This window comes from Orcinus orca, chromosome 1 (genome assembly GCF_937001465.1).
Source record: "Orcinus orca chromosome 1, mOrcOrc1.1, whole genome shotgun sequence".
In the NCBI taxonomy this organism is placed as follows: domain Eukaryota; kingdom Metazoa; phylum Chordata; class Mammalia; order Artiodactyla; family Delphinidae; genus Orcinus; species Orcinus orca.
Genome location: NC_064559.1, coordinates 27,300,570 through 27,320,596, shown reverse-complemented (window position 1 = coordinate 27,320,596; position 20,027 = coordinate 27,300,570). Strand labels below are relative to the sequence as shown.

The 20,027-nt window shown below is 34.5% G+C and overlaps 1 protein-coding gene across 9 annotated transcripts in view; it reads left to right on the top strand.

The window, feature by feature from the left end:
- KCNT2 (potassium sodium-activated channel subfamily T member 2) overlaps positions 1-20,027 on the top strand; it is a 413,914-nt gene that overhangs the window by 141,478 nt on the left and 252,409 nt on the right. For all 9 annotated transcript variants that reach the window (XR_007476555.1, XM_049708188.1, XM_033415453.2 and 6 more), the window contains exons 2-3: positions 8,807-8,886; positions 11,124-11,223. Coding sequence is in view for 8 of the 9 variants with exons in the window: in XM_033415453.2 (XP_033271344.1) it covers positions 8,807-8,886; positions 11,124-11,223 (180 nt within the window). In the remaining variant the exon portion in view is untranslated. The remainder of the gene's footprint in view (positions 1-8,806; positions 8,887-11,123; positions 11,224-20,027) is intronic.

Genomic DNA, 20,027 nt, shown 5'->3' with positions numbered 1-20,027 from the left:
GGGTTAGCAGCCCCACCTCCAGAAGTCCTACGGGTCCATGTGCATTAACCTTTGGAGCTTTCTCTTTTGTTGGGTGGAGATTCTTTGCATGTCTACTTGACACAACTTTGCTTACTAAGGTCTGTTCCTCCATGGTGGTAAAAATGCACAGAAAATACAAAGTCAGCATTTTATTAAAAGAACATCTAGTAATCTCTTTTGCTTACTTCCAACTTTTGGATAATTTTCCTGACAAAACTGACAGCAAATGTTTCTGTAGTGTAACAGTTTCACGTTTTAACTGTCATTTTCTACCTTCTTGGACAGTTTGGGAAAAAAGTATTGGGAAAGTACTCTGAGAGAAACTTATTTGACTGTTAAAATAAGATGATAACCAGATTTTTAGATTACTGCTATGTTGTTTGTCCTATACATAGGTTTAAATTGATTTGACATTTAGATTTTATGTTATTTAGTAAAAATATAGACAATATATTTATTATTTATTAGAAAAGTGCATGATTTTTTTCTTATTTTTTCATAATAAACCAACAAAACCTAAAAATCCATTTATGTATATAAGAGAATTGTGAAAAAATCGTGCATTGTTAACATAGAGGAATATATAGAAGAATACCATGCAGTGTTAAAAATGACAATCTAGGCCTGCATCTTCTATGACTGAGTAAAAATAATTACGTTATAAATCAGCAGATGTAGGATAATTTCCTTTATACTGTTGTTTAAATAATTGACATGTCACCAGATGCTTGTAAATGAAGCAAAACTAAGTTTATTTAAACTCCCTGAAGTTAGTAAGTAAGCATTAGCAATGCTTCAGAAGATGATGTTAGAAGTGAGATATTTATTAGGCTTTGGAATAAGGGCTCAAGTGGTATAAGAGGGATCTTTCATGGTGAAAAAGGATAAGTCACTTAGCATTGGCGGACACAGCAAAGTGAGGGTTTTGAACTCTTAATGAGTAATAAGTAAAAAGACAATGCAAGTCTTAATGTCTTATAAATAAGTGATGTGTTTGCCTAGGTAAATGGACTGTTGTCCCCAATAAATTGATCTGTAGGAGTTTTCTGGAGTAAACAGTGAAGTTATTTATTGCCTTATATCCTCATTTTTCCTAAGCAAATATCTTGGAGGAATCAACTACATCAAATTGGCATCAGTGATCCACAGTTTTTGTTTTTCCCTTTATAAGTGTTTATTCTAGGAATATTTTTAAGCTACCAACATACCAGAAAAAAGTTATTTGCCATTGTCCAGTTGTTTGTCTCATGTAGAAAGTATCTTCTTTAATTTTCATAACCTGTTAATGGAAATAATATCCACATTTTACAGAGAATAAATGTTAGGAAATCTGATAATCAGATGCATATCATCTGATTCCAAAGTCTGTGCTCTTATCCCTCTTAGCTGTTATACTTCACTACAAAATAAGCAAATAAATGAACATACCAACAAACTATTGTGGAAAAAAATTCAGTTTCTCTAGAAAACCCATTAGATTTATTGTAATATTTATTGAGTGAAATTCTATTTGTGACTGTTTCCCCCTCTTTCTCCAAATTGTGGGACCATGTCTTTAACTGTATTCAACCCAGTATGATTTATCTATTAAAATCATATATGTTACTTAAGTAAGAATATTAAGTAATAAAATAAATCCTAAAGAAATGTGTGTCCCCAGTGAGCTGTGCCTATTACTGATCTATGACTTTTGAGGTGCAGAATGGGAGAGGGCTTGCAGAACTGATTTAAAATCTTATGACATTGGTGCAAAGAATTCAATAAAACTAAAAGGTGCTTGTTTCATTGCATATGGAAGTCTTTGTGTAATTTCCAGTTTCATACTAACAACTAGCATCTGTTGATCATGCCCTGACTATTTGAGACCCAATAGCTTCCTCCCCCAAAACACACACATTTCTTCCCAAACTGGGCTTTGCTATTTAATCATGCCGCCCATTCCTAGCAATCCTGGGCTGTGGGAGCATTGTTATATTTTTCCTTCAAGGCTTTAAAATGACTGGTGCAAGAGTCCAATATGAGTTAGAAATTACATGGTGTCTTCTATCCTCTTCTTATCTTATATGCATACAGAAAAAGCAAAGAGGATTTACATGTTGTAGTTGTTATGAGTTTTGATTGGGAGGCCGTTAGGCTTGTGGTGAGGCCATGCTACCTGTAGTCGTTATTATGTAAGTTTATCCGCCTTCCTGTGGCTAACAGCTTTATACTTTACGAACGTATGTTTACATTTATGCGTGTTCATATATTTGTGTATATATATATCTTTATACCCCGTATGAGTATGTATATATACCTACTTGATCCAGACCTGCCCGCCACCATGCAGTTGGGCCAAGGTATGAAGAAGCAAAATCTTTTTGCAATTTAAGGGTGAAAAAAGTGTATCTAAACCTAAATAAAGCTAAATACTTATTCTAGCTTTCTTTATGTTTTGCTTCCTGTGCATAGCTTTAAGTTAAATTGGGATTGCTTAAATTTAATTATTTTTAGAAAAATGGGGAAGTACAGAGAGTAGGTCCTGAAAATGAACATTGACATGAGGACATGAGTTTTCAAACTGAAGAGAGACTTGAATAAAAAAGTACTCCTGGGTGGACTTGTAAATTGTTTTCCCATGGAAACCACAAATCTGTGTATTTCCAGCTACCAGCAAGCTGTGATTACCAAGGAGTGACAAAAGCATAAATGCTATTATTGAGGGGTATCAGCATTTTCCAGAATGAAAGAAAATTGATGAGTGATTAGCACCCCAGGTTCTTTCCTCATTACCATTACATCTATCTATCTATCTATTTATCTATCATCACTATATAAAAATATATATCTATTTAAACATATATATATGTACATGTACTATATATAAACATATATCTATTTAAACACATATATATGTGTATATATATATGTATATATATACATATGCATATAATAATAGCTGGTTTCCCTTTCTGAAAATGACATTATTTAAAATTTTATTTTTAAGATGCAGAGAATGCTATTGAAAGTCTCCAGAATTAATCTCTGCCTCCTTATAAGATGTTACCAACTAAAAGAGGTGGGAAAGTTAGGCTTGCATAATTATGAAAAGAATAAGATGGGCAAAAAGATGTTGGGAAATGCTTTAGGAAGGACTCCAAAGTATTTAAAGTGAGGTTATTTTTTGTGCATGTAGTAAAGATTGGAAGCCAGGTAGAAGGCCTTTGGAAGCACTTGAGCATGAACTGGTGAAACTAATTTTTTTAAATGAGAAATTAATGGTAGGCTTATTTTTTAATTTATTGTTTTACAAGGTTCCACTTGAATGGTAGCTCTGTTAAATAATTTAGTTACCTGAAGTTAAGAGTGAATATTTGGAAATGGACAGGAACCTGGTTTAGAGTCAATAATCAAAGGGCAGTATTAAACAAACACTTCTCAGTGCCCCTGTGTGGGTTTGGTGTTTGCAGTCCTCTTTTGTAAGACTTTGCAGGTGACCTAGAACTCTCCTAATAATGAAGAACTAACTTGATGAGGAGGCAGGAAGCAAGAAGTAGTAACAGAAGGACCAGTGTCCCAATTCTGTCTCAGTACTAGCTATAAATTTGGGCAAGTCGCTAAAATTATTTGAATTGAAGTTTTTTCTCTATAAAATAAAGTTGATGGTGGCCTTACCCAAGTCATAGCAACACTGTAAAAATTAAATCAATCAACAGTAGTGGATTTTTTTCTAAATGTTCATTAAATCATGGGGAGATGGTGCAAATAAACAAACACATCCAAATTAATAAAACTGAAAAAAAAAAACAAAACACTGCAGGGAATGATCATTAATCACAAGGTAGACCAAGTTGGAATAAGAGCTTACGAGGATTCAGCTCACCACAAACCCAAGTTTTGCATCCTCAAAATAGTTATAACCTAAGGAAAGGAAGATGACTTTATCTATTCCACTACACTATCGACTCAGAGTCCTTAAGGTTTGTACCAAAGAAAGAACTGGGGACCTTCATTCAGGCATTGAACAGGAGTAGGTCCCTAATAGGTCTCAAGTAACTTAAGAGACACTTAAGACATAAACATGAACAATATGGTCCCCACCCTCATGGAGCTTACAATCTAATGGACTTACTTCATATGACTAAGAAGTGCTACCGTCACCATCATAGAGAATGATTGGAAGGGAAGAACAACAGTTAGACCAGAAAGTCCAGGTAGATATTGCCTTGTTTGAATGAGTGTAGTAATAGAAAAACTGGTACCTGGACTCCATGACCAATATCACAGCATCAGAGGAAAGCAGGAAGGGAAAAGCACCAAGTGGACACAGAGGAAGAATTTTCCTTTGGTAATGATCTGTATGTAGCATAATTTCCAAAAGAGAATATCTGCAAAACTTTGGCATCCTAAACAGAGTCCAAGGCATTATTAGAGCAAAAAAAAAAAAGTGTTTCTGAAAGAATGGTGCACTGACAACCTGGGTCAGAATTATTTTTGGTATTTTAAAGAAAGTAAACAAGAATTTTAAGACTGAAACAAGGAAATTGCCTTTTAACAAGATCCTGCATAATTTTTATGCTAAATTCAAGTAACCAGAGCAATGGAAAATGGGAAAAAAATAAAACATTTAAATCAGTATTAAGGCAGTTGATATTGTTAAGACAAATTGATGATGGTTATACAAAAAAATCTCTATATACTTAAAATTGTTCCAGAGAATAAAATATCTGGAGAGTTTTTCAGTCTGTATTTGAAGATATTAGAATAATCTAAAGGTAATAGCACATCAATCTTAGTTATGAGCATAGAAGAAAAGCTCCTAAAATATAGGAAAATGAATCCAGCAGTAAATTACATGAATAGTTCACTATTACAAAAACAACTTATTCCACAACTGAAAAAAATAATTGCCTAATAGAAAAACTATTAAAATAATTTACCAAATCAATAAATCAAGAGAAAAACAAAAATGTACCATCAACTAATAGATTCAAGACAGGTTTTTTTTAACATCAACATTCATTCATTCCTGTTATGAGTTTTAGTAAAACATAAGTATTTATTGCAGTCTCATGGTCAACAATATAATTACTGCTATAGCACTAGAAGCCTTCTAAGAATGCACACCATGGTTATTTGATTATTTTTTTTTCCATCAAAAAGTCTAGTCAACGTAATAAGACAAGAACAATAAAATGGGAATACAAATATTGGAGATTTCCAGATGACATGATTGCCTAGAAAACTCAGAAAATAAACCTGAAAAATATCACTATGAGAGAGTTCAACATGGTAGTCAGTTACAGTATCAAAAACAAAAGTTAAAGGTTGGAACAAAACACTTTTAGAATAGCAAACAATATAATAGGATCTGCCCAAATAAAACATTGTTGACCAACATAAAAATAATGTTATTAACCAATGGTAACATGTGTCAGTAAGAACAGATATGGCCTAATAAGGATTGCAACTCCACTTTATTTTTTATTAAATACACCCATTTCCACTATTATATTAGGATAAATGTGACAAAATGATCTTAATTTTATTTTGAGTATAAACATGTGGAAAAATCACATTTTAAGGATTGATGAGGGCAGATTTGCCCTGGTGTATTGTTCAAAACCATATAGTTTGAGTCCACTAAAATGACCTCCTGGATGGAGGTAAGTTCAGATAAAGTTAGATGGGAGGAGGCAGGCCATAAAAGAGGAAGGAAGGAAGGAAGAGAAGAAGGAAAGAGGAAGATCAGAAGAGAGGAAGGAAGGAAGGAGGGAAGAAAAGGAGGAAGGAAGGAAGGAAAAGCACATTTAAATCTGGAAAGGGAAATACTAGGAGAATATTGAAAATCAACTAATATCATGAAAAAAATGGGGAAAGATAAAAAGTAAACTCTGTCCTAAATCTCTGAGTACTAGAGAACTTTATGGTGCTGGAGAGTTCCTGAAAGTGTACAGTACACTAAGTGGCGTTGATTCCCAAAGAGTTGCCGTTGGATCAAATAAAAGAAAAATCCACTTCATATTATAAATAGTAAACCCAAAGGACATTTTTTTGTACCTGTTAGAAGACATGGGTCAAAAAGCATTTTGTTTGTTTTTTGTTTGTTTTTTTTCATTTTTAGCTTTGAAAAGCATTTGTATAAATTTATGCTTTAATATCATCCATGGTCCTCAGTGATATTGACTTGGAGAGATCGCTAGATTAATTAAGAGTTTTGGGCTTCCCTGGTGGCCCAGTGGTTAAGAATCCGCCTGCCAATACAGGGGACAAGGGTTCGAGCCCTAGTCCGGGAAGATCCCACATGCAGTGGGGCAACTAAGCCCGTGCGCCACAACTACCGAACCTGTGCTCTAGAGCCCATAAGTCACAACTGCTGAGCCCATGTGCCACAACTACTGAGCCCACGCGCCTAGAGCCCGTGCTCCGCAACAAGAGAAGCCGCCACAATGAGAAGCCCATGCACCACAATGAAGATTAGCCCCTGCTCGCCGCAAGTAGAGAAAGCCAGCATGCAGCAACAAAGATCCAACACAGCCAAAAATATAAAATAAAATAACATAAATTAATTAAAAAAAGAAAGAGTTTTACTTCACACGATATTATACTTAAAATGGAATTTCGAAGTCATTTAATGAGAGACCTCACACCGTGCAAAATTGTTTTTACCTCAGGAAAAAAATCCAGTCACTTGCAAGCTCTTATCTAGTCTTTGGCACATTTATATGGATTGGCGAGCTCTCCACTTTATAATGATGGCCATTTCAAAATCGGGTAATATCATTCATAATCTCATATTTTTCTATAATTAATCCTATACAATAGAGCATCATATTATGAATCATCTCATTTTAATAGTGATGGTCACTTCAGTATTTAAAGACAGCCATTTTGTTAGTGCATATTCTTCATATTTAGGTTAAACATTTCCAGTTCCTTAAACTTGTCATCCGATGAAATACTTTCCAGATCCCTCATTTTTTGCTTCAGGCTTTAGATGATCTCATTTTAGTTGAAAAATGCACCTCTATTATATACCCAGTACTGCACTCCTGATATTAACTGAAGAATGGACTCATATTTTTATAAATTGGATAATTCTAGGAAGCAAATCTACATGGCCTTTGCTTTATTACTTGTGTATTAGCCATATGTCCTCTCAAATTTTCTTTTGTATCCATAGCAAATATGAACTAATTTAGATTGATATCAGTGTTACAGTTGCTTTATTTAAAATAAAGTCCTTTTCATTTGATAAACAAGGGAAGTAGAGCCAATCATGGCTTTCCAAGATACTAGTAGAGTTGTGGGACTGCATGTGTGTACATGTACTTTTATAGCATGTGAGTGTGAAGGTTTGCATATATGTGAAGTGGTGTGTGCATGCACACAGGCATGCATATAGAGGTGTTCTGCTAGAAGATATTGTTTTTTCATGGCTTCTTGCTAAAGAAATTAACAAGTAAAGAGAATCATGATTTATGTGTTGATTTTTGTGATTTTACATATAAAGTAAAAAAGAGGACAGTAAATGACAAAATGATGCAAAGAAGAGAAAAAATGTTTATGGGTGAGGATATTTTCTTTAGGAATAAGAGAAAAAGAGCAATTCAAGTCTTCTGGAAGGTATAACAGATAAAACTTGTTTTGCAATTGATAACAAAAGCCCTTTTGTTTTTATGGCCTAAGAGATATTGCTTTTAAAATATTCATAGATCTTCTTGAACATGCAGCTTATAATTTAGGAGTGAAATATTTCTGTAGTACATGTCAATTATTTTTTCTCCAGTTTTATCTCTTTTGTGTACTCCTGCAAAACAAAAAACAAACAAAAAACTATCTCATTTATATAGATTACCTTATCAAAATTCTGTCACATAAGGAAAAATGAAATTATGTCTTTGTTGTTTGTGTAAGCATTAAAATGTTTTCTTAATTTTTTTAGAATCCTAGCCTATAATAAATATGTTTGAGACTATTTAACTAAGAAAATTTCAGATGATGATTATTCACAAGTTACCATGCACTGAACACAATGTTTCTTTTCACTCAGTATTTTGAAAATATTATTTAAACCCTATCGCATAAGAGAAGTTTGCTAGAATTTAGGGAGAAAGCAAATGCATTTATTAGAAGGCTATTATGTTTTAGAGTGTTGGTATCAGTTTATAGTAGATTAAATGTAGAATATTCAGTCCCTTAACTGATTTGTCTGGTTTGTAACTTCTCTATGGTGACTTTAACATGCCACTTGCACTACCACTCCTTTGTTGATCCATATATATTTTAATATGAGCTAGATAAATAAAAAGGTAAAGTGTTCCATACGTGGTGTCCCAAATAGTCTCAAGATAAAGTGAAGACTTGCTAGAAATAGATTTTCAGGCCCAGTCCCTTAAGTTTCAGATATAGTAGATCTGGAGTGGTTAGTTCAACCTGAATTTTTTAAGCATGCAGTTGATTCTGATGACAGGGAAAAGAATTAGGAAAACGCTCATGAAAAATTATTCCAAAAACACATATGAAAGACTTTTGCATTATTGCTGTTTGGAATCACCCATACCACTCATCATATCCACTGATACAAATAATCAAATCAACTACATATGATATTTGAACTGACTATATCTTTAAAATTGGAAAGTAACTGCTTCTCTCAAAAATAAAAAATTAGCATTTTACTCAATTCTCCTTTTCTGTGGTGGGGATTCACTCAAAGTATACAATGTATCACATCAAATAATTTATTTTTATTTTCTTATATATTAGTCTTTAGATTAATTATGTTTTTATTTTTTGTTTGCAGGGTGCAAGTTGAATTTTATATGAATGAAAACACATTTAAAGAGAGACTAAAGTTATTTTTTATCAAAAACCAGAGATCAAGTAAGTCTTTAATTTTATTCCCCTGTGTATATATTTGTATATATGTTTACCTTAAAAAATTCCAGCTTTGCAATCCTTTTGCAAAATATCTTTTATAGAGAGAAGTAAAATTGATAGTCTTATCTGCCGGGCATTAAAGTTTAGAAAACAATAGATGTTACATCTGGTGGTGTCAAGTCAAGGTTTCTTGACTATTTTACTTCTCGAAATCCCACATCAGTAAGTAGACTTCTGAGTGGACCATTTGGATTGCTAGGAACATTGAGGAAAATCATTTAAGTGAGGGTTCCCCATATTTTAACTGTGAGGGATACCAAAACTTGTTTTGAGAAGACTCTGGTGATTCCAAGTGACCATAATGGGGAATAATTTTCTGGTTTAGTGATTTAGTAGGGAAGAGTTTCCCCATCACACCTAATAACAAGAAACATGTAGGCTGTTCCGAAAGGTACAGATTACTAGCATCCTCCCCTGGAGATTTAAAATCAGAAAGTATAGAGCTAAGCTCAGCATATAACATCTCAGTGATCCTTATCATCAAAAAACCTTGGGAAACGTTGGAACTTCAAGGAGGCATGAAATCAGCATAGTCACTGACCTCCTAAGCCTGTTCAGGCTTGAAGTGCCAGTCATACTTGCCTCCCCCTAGTACCATGTACTTTGAAAAAGCCATAAATAATGAACCAATATGCAGTTTTTTCATGTGATTGTTGCTTAAGATGTCAAGAAGCATTAAGAGGTCTACATTAGACTGGTGTAGACTTTGCTCTTTTTGAATTTTGACCTCCTGTGGTGGTCTAAAGTAAGTTGTGCTTCTTTAGAGTTCATAGAGAGAAACTTGAGTTGTGAGCAGTTACCCAAATACTGACTACAGGGAATATTTCAGTCTGTAAGGCACACAGGTTAGAGAATCTTAATGGCTGGTTAGTTTTAGGATTAGGCTAATAATAACTAATGCTTCTCTAATCCAGTTGTTTTGAATTCCCAAGGTGGAATCCCACCAATAGATGTTACCTGGAGAGGCCACATCATTTGCATAGAAGGTTTCCTTTATTTTAAAAATTTTACTAAAAATTTTCTTTCTCCAGGCCAGAAGGAATAGATGTATTATTTGAATACTTTAACAACAGCCAGCTTTGACTAAGCTGTCATTTGAAGAGATCAGTTCTATAAAACCAGGGCAATTTCATTAACAGTTTAGAAGACTTTATAAAGAAGCTAAACCATAAGTACCTAGCATTTTAGTAGGAAAACCCAGGAAAAATTGCACAATTAATAAGCATTAACCTTTTACTGTTAAGATATATTACGTCAGGTACACTCACTTATAGCAGAGTAAAAACAAAATTGCATTTCATTTCCAGATTTTATTGAGAATTAATTATAGGAAGACCTCAAAATTTTATTCACAATCTGTGAATCAGTTACTACCTGATAATTGCAGGAAAGGTAATGCTTCTATTAATCAGACTTTAAACATGTTTTGCTTAATATTAATTACTCTTCTTCATCATCAAGTATTATAGGCTGCATAACTGTGAACGACACAGTTTCAAAGATACATACATGGCAGTCTTAATTCCCACAAATTTTTTTTTTAAGATTTCATCGGTATTTAAACCTAAAGTAAAAAGTTGGTGGAGTCTCCAAAATGTGTCTGCGTGTGTGTGTGTGTGTGTGTGTGTCTGCGTGTGTGTGTGTGTGTGCTTGTGTATTTCCCAGCATATGCTGTTAGGATTTCTCTATGATTATATAATTACTAATTAAATGTATAATACATAATTATTTACATGATTATAATTTCTCTACAGTCAAACCTACAAGGTGCTCAGAAGATACGAGATTTATAACTTATCCTGTGAATTTGTAAGCAGCTAGATTTTCTGGCTAGTTAAAATTTATTCCAAAATTCATGGATCTATAAAATGCTTAAACTTCTAAGCATACTTGAACCAATCTTGATCGGACATGATTTTTGTGGCTTCTGAATGCTCAAATGTAGATTTACTCTTAGTGTATAATATTCACTGTCATTTGCGGTTCATACATTCTGTCATTCTCATTTTTTGTTTCAATATTTAGCCACCTAGAACTTCAGAGTGGGTAAGCAATTATGGTATTGTAGATTCTAAACACAATTTGAGTGCTGTACTTAAAGCTGATATTTTTGACAATTCTTTTTAATCTTTTGTGGACTGAGTTCAAATGAAAATCCAATTTTTGTTGTTTGTTTAAAGGTCTAAGAATACGTCTGTTCAATTTTTCTCTCAAATTATTAAGCTGCTTTTTGTACATAATCCGAGTGCTACTAGAAAACCCTTCACAAGGAAATGAATGGTAAGGTATCTTTGTCTGATTTTCTACAATATTCTTTTGATTAGTTTAAATTGTATTATAAGTTTTGAGGTAAAACTGGTAAAAATAACATTATATTAGTTTCAGGTGTACAACGTAATAATTTGATCTTTGTGTACATGAGAAAGTGATCACCACCATGAGTCTAGTTACCATACGTCACCATACAATCCATCCCCTTTACCCATTTTACCCCATTCTCTTCCTTTTCCTCTGATAAGCAGCAATCAATGAGTTCTATTTTGTTAGCATGTTTTGTTTTTTTTATGTTCTACATATAAGTGAAATCATATGGTATTTGTCTTTCTCTGTCTGACTTATTTTACTTAGCATAATGCCCTCTAGGTCCAACCATGTTGTCGCAAATGTCAAGATTTCCTTCTTTTTATGGCTGAATAACACATTTCATTGTGGGTGTGTATATATACATACATACCACATCTTCTTTATTCATATATCCATCAATAAACACTTAGGTTGTTTCCATATCTTAGCTATTGTAAACACTACTGCAATGAACATAGGGGGGTGTGTGTATCTTTTTGAATTAGAGTTTGGGGGGATTTTTAGGGGATAAATACCCAGAAGTAGAATAGCTGGATTATATGGTAGTTTTATTTTTAATTTTTTGAGGAACCACCATACTGTTTTCCATAGTGGTTGCACCAACTTACATTCTCACCAGTAGTGTAAGAGGATTTCCTTTTCTCTGAAACCTCTTCAACATTTTTTATTTCTTTTCTTTTTAATAATGGCCATTCTAACAGGTGGGAGGTGATATCTCATTGTGATTTTGATTTGCATTTTCCTAATAATTAGTAATGTTGAGAACATTTTCATGTACCAGTTGGACATCTGTATGTCTTCTTTGGAAAAATGTCTATCTGGATCCTATGACCATTTTTATTCCAATTTTTTTTTTTTTTTTTTTTTTTTTTTTTTTGCTGTTGAGTTGAATGAGTTCTTTAATATTTGGGGTATTAACTCCTTATCAGATATATGATTTGCAAATATTTTTCCCATTTTAGGTTGCCTTTTCATTTTATTGATGGTATCCTTTCCTGTGCAGAAGATTTTTAGTTTTAAATAGTCCCACTTTTTTATTTTTGCTTTTTTTGCCTTTGCTTTTGGTGTCAGATTCAAAAAATCATCACCAAGGCCTAGGTCAAGGGACTTACCACCTATGTTTTCTGCTAGGAGTCTTAAGGTTTCAGGTCTTACATTCAAGTCTTTAATTCATTTTGGATTAATTTTTATGTATTGTGTAAGAGAGTGGTCTACTTTCATTTTTTATGTGTGTCCTGTTTCCTCAACAGTTTATTGAAGAGATTGTCTTTTACCCATTGTATATTCATGGCTCCTTTGTCATTCATTAATTGACCATATATGTGTGCATTTATTTCTGGGCTCTATATTCTGTTTCATTGATCTGTGTATCTTTTTTATGCCAATACCATGCTATTTTGGTTACTATAGCTTTGTAGTATAGTTTGAAATCAAGAAGCATGATTCCTCCAGGTTTGTTCTTTCTCAAGATGTTTGGCTATTCAGAGTCTTTTGTAGTTCCATAGAAATGTGTAAATTGGTTGTTTTAGTACTGTGAAAAATGTCATTGGAATTTTGATAGAGATTGAATTGAATCTGTAGATCACTTTGGGTAGTATGGACATTTAAACAATATTAATTCTTCCACTCCATGAGTACAGAATAGCTTTCCATTTCTTTGTGTCTTATTCAATACCTTTTATCAATGTCTTAGAGCTTTCGGTGTACAGGTCTTTCACCTCCTTGGCTAAATTTACTTCTAGGTATTTTACTCTTTCTGATGCAATTGTAAATGGGTTTGTTTTCTTAATTTCTCATTTTGATATTTCATTATAATTTATAGAAATGCACAGATTTCTGTACAGTCATTCTAGGTATCCAAAGGGAGTTGCTGCCAGGACCCCTGCACAGATACCAAAATCCATGGATGCTCAAGTCCCTTTTAGGAAATGGCATAGTATTTGCATATAACCCATGAACATCCTTCCATATACTTTATATCATCTCTAAATTGCTTACAATACTGAATATAGTATAAATGCTATGTAAATAGCTGCCAGCATGTGGCAAATTCAAGTTTTGATTTTTGGAAATTTCTGGAATTTTTTTCAAATACTTTTTATTTATTTATTTATTTTTTTGCGGTATGCAGGCCTCTCACTGTTGTGGCCTCTCCCGTTGCAGAGCACAGGCTCCGGACACGCAGGCTCAGCAGCCATGGCTCACGGGCCCAGCCGCTCCACGGCATGTGGGATCTTCCCAGACCGGGGCATGAACCCGCGTCCCCTGCATCGGCAGGCGGACTCTCAACCACTGCACCACCAGGGAAGCCCCTCAAATACTTTTGATCCATGGTTGATTGAATCAACAGATGTAAAACCCATGGATAAGGAGGGTTGACTGTACATTGATTTTCTATCCTGCAACTTTGCTGAATTCATTTATTAGTTCTAATATTTTTTTTGTGTAGTTTTTAGGGTTTGCTATATGTAGTCTTATGTCATCTGCAAATAATTCCAGTTTTACTTCTTTCTTTCCAATTTGGATGATTTTGTTTCTTTTCCCTGCCTAACTGCTGTGCCTAGGACTTCCAATACTATGTTTATAAAAGAGGCAAGAGTAGGCATCCTTGTCTTATTCCTGATCTTAGAGGGAAAGCTTTCAAATTTTCATTGAGTATGTTGTTAGCTGTAGGTTGGTGTATATGACCTTCATGATGTTGAGGTACATTCCTTCTATACCTACTTAGTTGAGAGTTTTTAATCATAAGTGGATGTTGAATCAAAATTAAACAATGCTTTTTTTGCATCTATTGAGATGATTGTATAATTTTCATCTATTTTGTTAATGCGGTTAATGTTTTTTTTTAAACATCTTTATTGAAGTATAATTGCTTTACAATGGTGTGTTAGTTTCTGCTATATAACAAAGTGAATCAGCTATACGTATACATATATCTCCAAATCCCCTCAACTTGCATCTCCCTCCCACCCTTCCTATCCCACCCCTCGAAGTGGATACAAAGCACCGAGCTGATCTCCCTCTGCGATGCAGCTGCTTCCCACTAGCTATCTATTTTACATTTAGTAGTGTATATATGTCCATGCCACTCTCTCACTTCGTCCCAGCTTACCCTTCCCCCTCCCCGTGTCCTCAAGTCCATTCTCTACATCTGCACCTTTATTCCTGTCCTGCCCCTAGGTTCTTCATAACCTTTTTTTTGTTTTTTTTAGATTCCATATATATGTGTTAGCTTAAGGTATTTGTTTTTTCTCTTTCTGACTTACTTCACTCTGTATGACAGACTCTAGGTTCATGCACCTCACTACAAATAACTCAATTTTGTTTCCTTTTATGGCTGAGTAATATTCCATTGTATACATGTGCCACATCTTCTTTATCCATTCATCTGTCGATGGATACTTAGGTTGCTTCCATGTCCAGGCTGTTGTAAATAGAGCTGCAATGAACATTGAGGTACATGAGTCTTTTTGAATTATAGTTTTCTCAGGGTATATGCCCAGTAGTGGGATTACTGGGTCTTATGGTAGTTCTATTTTTAGTTTTTTGAGGAACCTTCATACTGTTCTCCATAGTGGCTGTATCAGTTTACGTTCCCACGAACAGTGCAAGAGCGTTCCCTTTTCTTCACACCCTCTCCAGCATTTACTGTTTGTAGATTTTTTGATGATGGCCATTCTGACTGCTGTGAGGTGATACCTCATGGTAGTTTTGATTTGCATTTCTCTAATGTTCAGTGATGTTGAGCATTCTTTCATGTGTTTGTTGGCAATCTGTATATCTTCTTTGGAGAAATATCTATTTAGGTCTTCTGCCCATTTTTGGATTGGGTTGTTTGTTTTATTGACATTGAGATGCATGAGCTGCCGGTATATTTTGGAGATTAATCCTTTGTCAGTTGTTTCGTCTGCAAATATTATCTCCCATCCTGAGGGTTGTCTTTTCGTCTTCTTTATGGTTTCCTTTGCTGTGCAAAAGCTTTTAAGTTTCATTAGGTACCATTTGTTTGTTTTTATTTCCAATTCTCTAGGAGGTGGGTCAAAAAGGAGCTTGCTGTGATTTATGTCATACAGTGTTCTTCCTATGTTTACCTCTAAGAGTTTTATAGTGTCTGGCCTTACAATTAGGTCGTTAATCCATTTTGAGTTTATTTTTGTGTGTGGTGTTAGGGAGTGTTCTAATTTCATTCTTTACATGTAGCTGTCCAGTTTTCCCAGCACCACTTATTGAAGTGGCTGTCTTTTCTCCATTGTATATTATTGCCTTCTTTATCAGATATAAGGTGACCATATGTGTGTGCATTTATCACTGGGCTTTGTATCCTGTTCCATTGATCTATATTTCTGTTTTTGTGCCAGTACCATACTGTCTTGATTGTTGTTGCTTTGTAGTATAGTCTGAAGTCAAGGAGCCTGATTCTTCCAGCTCCGTTTTTCTTTCTCAAGATTGCTTTGGTTATTCAGGGTCTTTTGTGTTTCCATACAAATTGTGATATTTTCTGTTCTCGTTCTGTGAAAAATGCCATTGGTAGCTTGATATGGATTGCATTGAATCTATAGATTGCTTTGGGTAGTGTAGTCATTTACAAAATGTTGATTCTTCCAATCCAAGAACATGGTATATCTCTCCATCTGTTTGTATCATCTTTAATGTCTTTCATCAGTGTCCTATAGTTTTCTGCATACAGGTCTTTTGTCGCCTTAGGTAGTTTTATTCCTGGGTATTTTATTGTTTTTGTTGCAATGGTAAATGCGAGTGTTTCCTTTATTTCTCTTTCAGATTTTTCGTCATTAGTGTATAGGAATGCAAGAGATTTTGTGCATTAATTTTCTATCCTGCTACTTTACCAAATTCATTGATTAGTTCTAGTAGTTTTCTGGTAGCATCTTTAGGATTCTCTCTATATAGCATCATATTATCTGCAAACAGTGACTGCTTTCCTTTTTATTTTCCAATTTCAATTCCTTTTATTTCTTTTTCTGCTCTGATTGCTGTGGCTAAAACTTCCAAATCTATGTTGAACAATAGTGGTGAGAGTGGACAACCTTGTCTTGTTCCTGATCTTAGAGGAAATGCTTTCAGTTTTTCACCATGGAGAATGATACTGGCTATGGGTTTGTCATATATGGCCTTTATTTTGTTGAGGTAAGTTCCCTCAATGCCTACTTTCTTTAGGGTTTTTTTTTTTTTTTTTATCATAAATAGGTGTTGAATTTTGTCAAAGGCTTTTTCTGCATCTATTGAGATGATCTTATGGCTTTTCTCCTTCAATTTGTTGCTATGGTTTATCACATTGATTGATTTGCATATATTGAAGGATCCTTGCATTCCTGGAATAAACCCCACTTGATCATGGTGTATGATCCATTTAATGTGCTGTTGGATTCTGTTTGTTAGTATTTTGTTGAGGATTTTTGCATCTATGTTCATCAGTGATACCGGCCTGTAGTTTTCTTTCTTTGTGACCTCTTTGTCTGGTTTTGGTATTAGGGTAATGGTGGCCTCGTAGAATTAATTTTGGAGTGTTCCTCCTCTGCTATATTTTGGAAGAGTTTGAGAAGGATAGGCATTAGGTATTCTCTAAATATTTGATAGAAATCACCTGTGAAGCCATCTGGTCCTGGACTTTTGTTTGTTGGAAGAGTTTTAATTATAGTTTCAAATTCAGTGCTTGTTATTGGTCTGATTATATTTTCTATTTCTTCCTGATTCAGTCTTGGAAGGTTGTACTCTTCTAAGAATTTTTCCATTTCTTCCAGGTTGTCCATTTTGTTGGCATGTAGTTGCTTGTATTAATCGCTCATGAGCCTTTGTATTTCTGCAGGGTCAGTTGTTACTTCTACTTTTTCATTTCTTATTCTGTGGATTTGAGTCTTCTCCCTTTTTTTCTTGATGAGTCTGGGTAATGCTTTATCAATTTAGTTTATCTTCTCATAGAACCAGCTTTTAGTTTTATTGATCTTTGCTATCATTTTCTTCATTTCTTTTTCGTTTATTTCTGATCTGATCTTTATGATTTCTTTCCTTCTGCTAACTTTGTGGTTTTTTTGTTCTTTCTCTAATTGCTTTAGGTGTAAGGTTAGGTTGTTTATTTGAGATATTTCTTGTTTCTTAAGGTAGGATTGTATTGCTATAAACTTCCCTATTAGAACTGCTTTTGCTGCATCCCATAGGTTTTGGGTCATTGTGTTTTTATTGTCATTTGTTTCTAGGTATTTTTTGATTTTCTCTTTGATTTCTTCAGTGATATCTTGGTTATTAAGTAGTGTATTGTTTAGCCTCCATGTGCTTGTATTTTTTACATATTTTTTCCTGTAATTTATATCCAGTCTCACAGCATTGTGGTCAGAAAAGATACTTGATATGATTTCAGTTTTCTTAAATTTACCAAGGCTTGATTTGTGACCCAAGATATTATCTCTCCTGGAGAATGTTCCATGAGCACTTGAGAAGAATGTGTATTCTGTTGTTTTTGGATGGAATGTCCTATAAATGTCAATTAAGTCCTCTTGTTTAATGTATCATTTAAAGCTTGTTTTTCCTTATTTATTTTCATTTTGGATGATCTGTCCATTGGTGAAAGTGGGGTGTTAAAGTCCCCTACTGTGACTGTGTTACTGTCGATTTCCCCTTTTATGGCTGTTAGTATTTGCCTTATGTATTGAGGTACTGCTATGTTGGGTGCATAAATATTAAAAATTGTTATATCTTCTTGGAATGATCCCTTGATCATTATGTAGTGTCCTTATTTGTCTCGCAATAGCCTTTATTTTAAAGTCTATTTTGTCTAATATGACAATTGCCACTCCAGCTTTCTTTTGATTTCCATTTGCATTGAATATCATTTTCCATCCCCTCACACTCAGTCTGTATGGGTCCGTAGGTCTGAAGTGGGTCTCTTGTAGACAGCATATATACGGGTCTTGTTTTTGTATCCATTCAGACAGTGTGTGTCTTTTGGTGGGAGCATTTAATCCTTTTACATTTAAGGTAATTACCGATATGTATGTTCCTATTCCCATTTTCTTAATTGTTTTGGGTTCGTTATTGTAGGTCTTTTCCTTCTCTTGTGTTTCTTGCCTAGAGAAGTTCCTTTAGCATTTGTTGTAAAGCTGGTTTGGTGGTGCTGAACTCTCTCAGCTTTTGCTTGTCTGTGAAGGTTTTTTTTCTCCATCAAATCTGAATGAGATCCTTTTTGGGTAGAGTAATCTTGGTTGTAGGTTTTTCTCCTTCATCACTTTAAATATGTCCTGCCACTCCCTTCTGGCTTGCAGAGTGTCTGCTGAAAGTACAGCTGTTAACCTTATGGGGATTCTCTTGTATGTTATTTGTTGTTTTCACCTTGCTGCTTTTAATATGTTTTCTTTGTGTTTAATATTTGATAGTTGGATTAATATGTGTCTTGGCGTGTTTCTCCTTGGATTTATCCTGTATGGGAGTCTGTGGTTCGTGGACTTGATTGACTATTTCCTTTCTCATATTAGGGAAGTTTTCAACTATAATCCCTTCAAATATTTTCTCAGTTCCTGTCTTTTTCTCTTCTTCTGTGATGCCTATAATTCGAATGTTGGTACATTTAATGTTGTCCCAGAGGTCTTTGAGATTGTCCTCAATTCTTTTCATTCTTTTTTCTTTATTCTGCTCTGCAGTAGTTATTTCCACTATTTTATCTTCCAGGTCCCTTATCCATTCTTCTTCTGTTGACTTCTTCTAGAGAATTTTTAATTTCATTTATTGTGTTGTTCATCATTGTTTGCTCTTTAGTTCTTCTAGGTCCTTGTTAAATGTTTCTTGTATTTTCTCCATTCTATTTCCAAGACTTTGGATCATCTTTATTATCATAACTCTGAATTCTTTTTGAGGTAGACTGCCTATTTCCTCTTCATTTATTAGGTCTGGTGGGTTTTTAACCCTGCTCCTTCGTCTGCTGTGTGTTTCTGTTTTTTCTCATTTTGCTTAACTTACTGTGTTTGGGGTCTCCTTTTCGCAGGCTGCAGGTTCATAGTTCCCCTTGTTTTTGGTGTGTGCCCCCAGTGGCTAAGGTTGGTTCATTGTGTTGTGTAGGCTTTCTGGTGGAGGGGACTGGTGCTTGTGTTCTGGTGGATGAGGCTGGATCTTGTCTTTCCTGTGGGCAGGACCACTTCCGCTAGAGTGTTTTGAGGTTTCTGTGACCTTATTATGATTTTAGGCAGCCTCTCTGCTAATGGGTGAGGTTGTGTTCCTTTACTGCTAATTGTTTGGCCTAGGGTGTCCAACACTGTAGATTGCTGGTGGTTGAGTGTTTCTTGGTCTTAGTGTTGAGATGGAGTTCTGTGGGAGAGCTTTTGCTGTTTGAGATTATGTGGAGGTCTCTGGTGGATCAATGTCCCGAACTCTGCTCTCCCACCTTTGAGGCACAGGCCTGACACCTGGCCGGAGCATCAGACCCTGTCAGCCACATGCCTCAGAAGAAAAGTGAGAAAATAATAAAGAAAGTAAAAAATAAAATAGAATAAAATAAAATAATGTTATTAAAATAAAAAAGCAAAAAAATATTAAAAATAAAAAAATTAAAAAGTATTAAAAAAGGAAAAGAAAGAAAACTAAAAAACAAATTCACCAATGATAAGAACACTAAAAACCATAGTAAAACCAACCAACAATCAAAAAAATGGACAGATAGCACCCTAGGATAAATGGTAAAACAAAGCTATACAGGCACAATCACACAAAGAAGCATA